Source organism: Bubalus kerabau, chromosome 5, assembly GCF_029407905.1.
Source record: "Bubalus kerabau isolate K-KA32 ecotype Philippines breed swamp buffalo chromosome 5, PCC_UOA_SB_1v2, whole genome shotgun sequence".
NCBI classification, from domain to species: Eukaryota; Metazoa; Chordata; class Mammalia; order Artiodactyla; family Bovidae; genus Bubalus; species Bubalus kerabau.
This window is the reverse complement of record NC_073628.1, coordinates 101,795,571-101,803,736: the sequence shown is the minus strand read 5'-3', so window position 1 is coordinate 101,803,736 and position 8,166 is coordinate 101,795,571. Positions and strand designations below refer to the sequence as shown.

The following is an 8,166-nucleotide window of genomic DNA, read 5'->3' as shown; positions in this document are numbered from 1 at the left end:
AAGCTGGCATGGGAGCGGGTGTGTGGAGCTGGGGAGGCGAGGCAGCCTCCAGGGGCAGGGTTGCTGTGGCCTCTTGTGGGTGTTCCCTCCTGATGCTCCCAGGCAGGAAACAAACCCGTCAGCCGGGACTGGGGCCGAGACAGATTCTGAAGGTCTTGGCGGACGTTTCTGCACATCTGGAGCCGCGTTCTCTCTCCTGGGCCCAAGGGAGCCCTGTGTGAGGCTGCGCCGTTGACGGCCAGTCTCATCTCCAAGCTTTGGGGATGAGCCTGGGTCAGGAACATCCTCACAGGCAGCGGTGACCAGGAGTGCTGTTGGAAGGGACTTTCTCAGCTGTGGGTGGGTAGGGACCTGGCCCCTACAGTGGCCTCAGCTGCTTACCTGCCCTGAGGCTGCTGGACCAGATGCGTGGGCGCACGTACACACACAGCTTCCTCCCTCACACATGCACACACGTATTTGCAGACAGGGATACTGATGCAAGCGCATGCATGCACACGGGCTGACACACTGCCCCTCAGACCCCCACGCCACAAGCCTTCCCAGTAACCCCACTTGCCCGAGTGGCCGGGAGTTCCTCCTCAGGCACAGAGGCCCTGGCACTAGCTGAGGAGGTCCCCTTCTGGTAGAACCCCTGCCTCTTGCTCTGAGGTGTCTGAGGTGCCTCTGGTGAGGAGAGGCCGGGCTCAGGGCAGGGTAGCTGTGGTTGGTCTGGCTGAGTTTGGCTCTTTCTTTTTTAAAATATTTATTTGTCTGTACTGTGTCTTAGTTACAACAAGAGGGATCTTCAATCTTCATTGTGGCATGTGACCAGGGATTGAACCCCAGCCCTCTGCATTTGGGAGAGTCTTAGCCACTGAACCACCAGGGAAGTCCCCGAGTTTGGCTCTTTCTGCCAAAACTTTGAGTCCTCACAAGTGCCCCAGCTCCCATCAAAGGGAAGGAACTGGATGAGGCCTCAGAGCCTGGAACCGAGGCCCCTGGGCTGGGGTGGGGGGTGGGATGGGAGGGAGGGGTGATCTCTCTGACCAGCAAGTCATCAGGCAAACACAGGTGGGCGCTAGGGCAGGTCCAGGTCCAGGCACCCAGAGGAGTGGGGGGCAGGAGGGTGGCCCTCAGGCCACTAGGCCCCCACTAGGCCTCTGCGTGGCCTCCAGATCCCACACCCAGGGAAAGTGCAACCCCCCAAGACAAATGGCCACCCAGACCAAGGTCCAGCCAAACAGTAGCTTTATTAGTGAAGCTGAACTCTACATACGGTACAGTGTGTGCCCAGGTCACCCCAGGGTTTCCAGGGACTGCGCGGGCATTGGGACAATACTGTGTAGCGTTTACACTGGGGTGATATAAATAAAGCTTTGGTGTAGAGGTTTTCAGGAGAGGTTAACACTGAGAAACGAACACTTCACACAACCCCAGTTGTCAACATGAACTGGGTTTCTGGCCGGGGGATAACTTCTAATGATGCGGTGCTGGGCCTGTTCCAGGCCGGAGGGGCGTCTAGGCCTGAGTGTCCGCCTGGCCCTGCCGCTTCGCCTTCATCTGCAGGTACCGCCCTTTGCCTTCCTCAAAGCGCTTCTTCTCGTCCTCAGTCTCGGGCTGTGGACACACAGAGGAGCAGGCAGGTTAGAGAACCAGTGAATGTGGGCACCGCCCCTGGAGGGCAGAGAGAAGCCGGGCCAGGCCCCATCTTCCTGCAGCCCGTAGGGCGGAGACCCTACATTACTCTCCACAGCAGGTGGAATCTGAGCCCAGGGCCTTCTTGAGAATGAATTTCAGCTGGAAATGCAGTTGATAATGAACTTGGGAGAGGGGCCAAAGGGGGACCCTGTGTTTGCACTCCCAGGGAATGCCAGCTACTCTTGGTCTCTGCCCCAAAGGGAAGTGGGGACATACACCGTGCTGGCTGTGTGACCTTGAGAAGGCCACTTTATTCACTGGCCACTTTACCAGGAGTGAGTGACCGCTTTGTCGGCAGTCACCCCTGGCCAGCACAGAGGCCTAGGAAGTGGCACCTGGTGCCCACCTCACCTCTTCTCTGTACAACCTAAGAAGCCAGGTCCTCAAGTGACCAGAGACTTGGCCAAAGGCCATGTTTTGCCCAGGACTATCCTGGCCCATGCCTGCTGACCAGTATGACAGTGAATAGACCCCCTTTCATTCTTGAGGGTGGCCTGACCTAGCCACTAAGTGCTGTGGCCCCAGACAGAGGTCACGGCAACAGCGCCAGCTGGTCACTTCCAAGACCCCATCTGTCCCACTGCAGAGTTCTTTCTCACTGCCCAGGGGTCAGGGATTCAGGCTTAAAGAGCTCTGCTAATTCCTCTGGACAACACTGCCTTGCGACACTCTGAGGGTGTCTGAAAGCCAAAGAAATGGGGCAGGTGCCCTTCATCTACAATGACACCAAGCCCCAGCAGCTATTTTTAGGCCCAAGGGTTTTACAGGCAAATGGTATATTGACAAAAGAGAGAACAATCAGCCAGAGGACGGAATGTCAGGTTATACCCAACACTCCCTCCCTTTCAGCCTTCTTAGAAATGGTTCTCTAAATGTCACCAGGTGTGAACTATCAGAACCCCACAGCTTGGAGCCAACAGAACATCTGGGCATCTGATGCACTAGGTTGTGCTTCTTAGAGTGCCTCTAGTCCCTGTATGAAGACTCTCGGGGCACACGTGGAAAACGCTGACTTTTCCAAGATACTTTATTGAAGGCTGGCTCTGGTTTCATCTCTGGCTGACTTTTTAAAAAATGAAACTTGAGGCTATGCAATTTGACCTAAAACAGCCCAGGAAAATGGAATGTTCTATCTCCATTTTAGCAGGAAGTTCTAAGTTGGGGGGGGGCACGAGACATCCTTGGGGCCCCAAGTACTCCAGCCCCTGCTGAAGGCACCCCAAGAAGACAAGGCCACTTCCTGCTGAGCCCAGCCCAAGGCTCCTACATACATCCAGGTAAAAGGTGTGAGATCAGGGGCTTAATGCGCATGTACGCATCACTGAGGATCTTGTAAGCGCAGATTCTATGTGTCTGCAGTGGGTCCGGGGGCTGGGACCCATTTCTAACACGTTAGGCAATGCAAGGCAGCTGGCCCATGGAGCGCTGTGGGAAGGACCCTGATCCCTCTCCGTGTCCATCCCTGTTCTAAATGAAAATGGAAGTCATGTCTGACTCTTTATGACTCTATGGACTGTAGCCTGCCAGGCTCCTCTGTCCGAGGGATTCTCCGGGCAAGAATACTGGAGAGGGTTGCCACGCCCTCCTCCTAAGGATCTTCCTGACCCAGGGATCAAACTCAGGTCTCCGTCATTGCAGGCACAGCCAAAGTGGCCAAGAATGCAAGGTCAAGGCCACCAGGCTAAGACAGTGGGGACTTTTTCCTCTCCCACCTCTGTATGGGACTTGCCTGGCATGGTTGAGACCTGTGGCTCCCATCCATGATACATAAAAACCCACTGGATTGTACATTTACACGGGCAACCACACAGCACATAATCATATCTCAAAACCACCGCAGAGGTGTGAGTGTCATCCGAGTTTACAGAAAGTCAAAGGGAAGGTTCAGCGTGGCGGGCCCCCACCCAAATCTGGGCACACGAGGAAGACAGCAGGGCAGAGGTGATGTTCACAGAACTAAATCTGGCCTGGACGCACATGCTCCCACGAGCATGCCGAGCACCCTCCATGGGACCCTGCCTCGGGGAGCTGACCGAATGGCCGACCACACATCAGGAAAGAGGCGGACGGTGCTGCACTAGGAAAGAGACAGTGGCCTGGACCAAGACCAAGTGGAGCAGAGGAAGATGGTCTCAAGGTCCAGGTGTGGTGAGGGCTCCTGGAAAGGCATGCGGGCACCCCCCCAGCTGGTGAGAGTCTGTGTAACCACCCTGGAGGCGTCCAGGGTCATCACGCCCCCCTCCTATGACGACGTGGGGCAGAGGCTGAGTGATCTGCCCAAGCAACAGCCTGTACGAGGCAGAGCCACAGTCTGAGCTGCTGCCATCCCCCAGGCCAGCTTGTGCTGACAGGCTCTCAAGGGTGGGCAGCAGGGCACACGGTGGCCCTCCAGCATCACCCTGGTGAACATCCAGAATGAATCTGGAGCCTAACTGTGTCTGCAGGGGCCCAGCCTCTACAGCCTTCTGCACCCAGGAGAGGACAGGCCAGGGGCAGGGGCACATTCCCCTTCCAGCCCTGGCATCAGCGCCTCCCAGAGGAGGCAAAGAGGAGACGGACGCTGCGCCTTCCCTTCCCACCAGGTCCCAACGCACCCTCAAGGGTGGGGGGGCTCACGTGGCCCTGATGTGTGGCTGCGACGAGCCCGGCCCTCCATCAGGTTCCCCCAAACGACTGCCGCTACCCCACCCCCAGAAGTCTCTAGACATGTGCACTGAAGGTTCTGGACGTTTCTCTCAGTACACGACCCCAGGAGGGCAGAAGCCCAGATGCAGGTATAAGACCTGGTCAATTCCAGTGTCCGCCCGGCAGGGAGTGGGGAGGAGCCAGCGCCCGGCACCCAGCCCCAAGGTTGCTGTGCCGAGCGAGTCCCTGACGTTCAATATTCCGCAGCTAATTCATCAGCCAGGATCTGCCCTCAGACAGACCTCCTGCCGCCTGATGATGGATGTGTGGGCAGCGGGCCGGCTTCAGAGCACGGCCAAACCTTGTTCAGCCTGGGAACAAGGAGCTGGCGAGGGCTCACCCCTCACCTTGTCTCCGGGGACGGCAGCCTTTGTGGGGAGCTCTGGGCTCTGTGGATTCGTGCTGCCACCCCACATGCTGATGGCCCTTTCCTGCCCACCTGCCCTGGGAGGTGTTATAAAGACACCTCAGGGCTGGGGAGAGGCATGTGGGGGAAGAACAGAGCCAGGGGTGAGCAACTCTGCTCTAGGTGGAGGCAGGGTCCTACCTGGCCGGCTGCTGGACGCTCAGCCTCCCCAGGGCTGCGAGCTCAGATAAACAGCTCTCCCAGCCAAGTGACTAAGAGGGGCCACCACTTCCCTGCTGGGCGTGGAGCTGACAGAACTAGACAGATGGCTCCTTGCACGCGGCCCCACCCACAGCCCAGCTGCTGCTGCCTCTTCACAGCCGTCTCCCTCCATCCGGCAAAGTAAATAAATACATAAGTTGTTGGCTGTTGCTGTTTTTAATGGGGGGTTGGAGGTGACGGGGAGAAGGACAAAGCTCCTCCATAGGAATCACACTTCCTCTCAAGTGCCTATAGCTGTTGGCAGGAGCTACCAACTCCTGCAGGCTGCCCGTCCCCCAGCCTGAGGGGGAGGGCTTCCTGTGCATTTGAAAAAGGACAGGTGACAGCAAAGGAGCCCACTGGCAGCTCAGGGTGCGGTGACCCGTTTACCTGCCTGGTGGAAGAGAGAGTGTGCACCAAAGGCTCTGGACACTTTTCTCGGCGCTGGACAGACACCAGAATTGACCAGGTCTGGTACCTGCACCTGGGCCTCTGCCCTCCTCGGAGGGGTGCCAAGGACCATGGGGTCACCGGGACCTGCCATGTGGCCAGGCGGCTCCAGGATGCTCCCAGGGCCAGCTGCGAACCAGGGGTCTCCAGGAGGTGACGTGGTGAAGGGTCTCCTGCGGGGCCAGTGCAGGCCGCTCTCCACTCACAGCGGTTACACTGTGTGTGTGCTCGCCAGCATCACACTCATGAACTCCTGTCATCATGAACAGCCTCAGAGACGAAGTGTATTCCTGTTTGCCAACACATAGCTGATACCCTGGGAGGAGGGCAGTTGGCCCTGGGGCTCAACTTAAGGCAGCTGGATCTTTGGAAGGTCATACTCAGGCCCAGGGACACAGGGGTGGGGGTGGGGTCCCGGGGCCTGGGCCCCCCATGCTGGGGGCGCCCCGCTGGCTCCTGCCTGCTGGCTCTGGGCCTCCGATGTTCATCTTTCCCTCCTCCCACCAGCACTGTCTCCCGGGCTCCTTTCCACTGGTGGGGAAGCCTCTGGCTTTCAGAGCCTAACAGTGCAAACCAAATGTTTTCCATTTTGCATTCTCTGTGCTTCAGGAACACACATTTGGAACTTGGCAGAGAGGGTGAGTGACTAAGTCCCACCCTCAGTAAAATCAAGAGCTTGTCCTTTTTGTAATTAATGAATGTCTGGTGCGAAGAGGGTTTCCAGTGGTGATAGAACAACTTCCTGTGAGCCTGAGGGACGCAGACCTTCTTAATTAGGAAGCCACGCAGCACAGCCTCTCCGGCTTTCATAACAGGAGGAAAGGGATCTTGGGACAATCATACAGGCAATTAAGATATTGTCTGATGACTGGGCCACTCGGGGTGGTGTGGCCAGGGGCGCTGGCGAGCTGCCCACAGGTGGCTGTGTCCCCCAGCTGGGCCCACAGACCCTGACCTGGGGCGGGGATGGGCTGCGCACTGGGAAGCCACAGTCTGCGGTCCGGTGTCTAGTTCCCAGGGGCTGCAGGCTGGACTGTGCAGCTACTGCGCCGGGCTCAGCACCGCAGCCCCAGCACACAGCATCACAGCCTCCAATGACAGAGCCAATGTGGAGAGTCGTGAACACCCTCACCGGGGGCGCCCCTCACCCTACAGCACTGGCTGTGCTCCTCAAGTAACTGCCTCCTGTGCGACCATGACGTCCACCTGCAGAAGGGCCAACAGGCAGCAAGAGGAGGCAGGGAACACAGGTGCTGCAGGCAGGAGGCGGGAGGGTGCCACCCCCACAGGAGAGGGGGCTCAGGACCCGCTCGCTGTGCTGGCCCCTGGGCGGGGTGTGCCGACACGCCGAGCCCTTCCCACGGGCCGGGCCGGGCCAGGAGCCACGCTCTCACTGCCAGCCCTTGCCCTGCATGCACTCTGTGTCGGCATCTTTCCCACCGTCTGTGTGAGGCCACACGATGCCCGGAACACAGTGGGGTCCCGGAAGCCTCTGCTGAGTGAATGAACAAGCAAACCAATGAAGATCAAAGCAAGAAAGTCTGAATCCCAAACCGACATGACTGTGTTAAAGATCAGAACCAACTCAATGGACATGAGTTTGAGCAAACTTGGAGATGGTGAAGGACAGGGAAGCCTGGCGTGCTGCAGTCTATGGGGTTGCAGAGAGTCGGACACGACCGAGAGACTGAACAATGACGATTCAGAACTGAGGATTCTGCTCAGAGGACACATTCAGGCATCCTCCACCTCGAGCAGCTCCAGAAGGCTCAGACCACCGAGGGGCTCGATAGGGGCCTGCGCAGGCGACAGGAGGCACGAGTGGGGTGTCCAGTACACCTGGGGATGGACAACGCCCCTGATGAAGCATCTCTGCTCCTGCGGGCAGGGCTGGCATGCTATTCTTTGATTCTGTATGCAACTACCAGTGAGTGGGGAGGCCCTTCTGCACCCTTCCTACCCTGGGGGTCCAGGGTCTTTTCGTCCTTGTATTTCTGAGCACCCAGGAAGGGGCCGCCTTGGCCAAGGGGTTCAAGGTCTGCTCCATATCGACTTTACATCAAAGTCACATCTCATCGCTGTCACTGTGGTCTGGGTGGGTGTGGATAACCCACCCCAACACTTAGTGAGGAGGTGGGTCGGCACTGTGTGAACTCAGTGCTCAGCTCCCGCTGTGGGCCCAGAGCACACCCCAACACCGGCCCTGTCCTGGGGACAGGGAACGGCCTCACGGGCACCCAGGCCCTGGGAGCCGGTCCTCAGGAAACCTATATGGTGACTGGCCCTGGATGGGGCCCTGAGGTTTGGCCGTGATGGAAAGAGGAAGCACCTACAGCTGAGAAAGTGCAGAGCTCACATTTCACCACTTCTTGGTGGAGCCCCGCCAGCTATGAGCCAGCCCCTCCAAGAGTAGAGGGAAGGCCGGTGGCCTCCTTGATTTCCTCCCTACCTCCTGTTTTCATCCTGATTTGTCATTTCAGTGCTGGCGACGGAGGCTCCTGGGTCCAGGCGCTGTCCTCCACCTGTCAGCAGTTCCTGGTGAACCAGGAGATGACGGTCTACAAGCAGTGGCCAAAACCCCCGCACTGCAGGTTGCTCTGAGGTTTGGGTTTTCTGGGAGCCAAGCAAACCGGCTTTGAAAAGACCCTGCTCCGTGACCCCAATGTGACGTGGCCATGCTGCTCAGCTCACCGGAGAAAACAAATGATCCTTTTCCAAATGACCCATGAAGCAGTTGTGAATGC

At 58.0% G+C, this 8,166-nt stretch overlaps 1 protein-coding gene across 5 annotated transcripts in view; it reads right to left on the bottom strand.

Annotated features, from left to right (window-relative positions):
- Positions 1-1,213: 1,213 nt before the first annotated feature.
- The window catches only part of ACOT7 (acyl-CoA thioesterase 7), a 110,089-nt gene continuing 103,136 nt past the window's right edge, over positions 1,214-8,166 (bottom strand). For all 5 annotated transcript variants that reach the window (XM_055582444.1, XM_055582442.1, XM_055582445.1 and 2 more), the window contains exon 9: positions 1,214-1,599. In XM_055582444.1, coding sequence (XP_055438419.1) covers positions 1,501-1,599 — 99 coding nt within the window. In that variant the 3' untranslated portion in view covers positions 1,214-1,500. The remainder of the gene's footprint in view (positions 1,600-8,166) is intronic.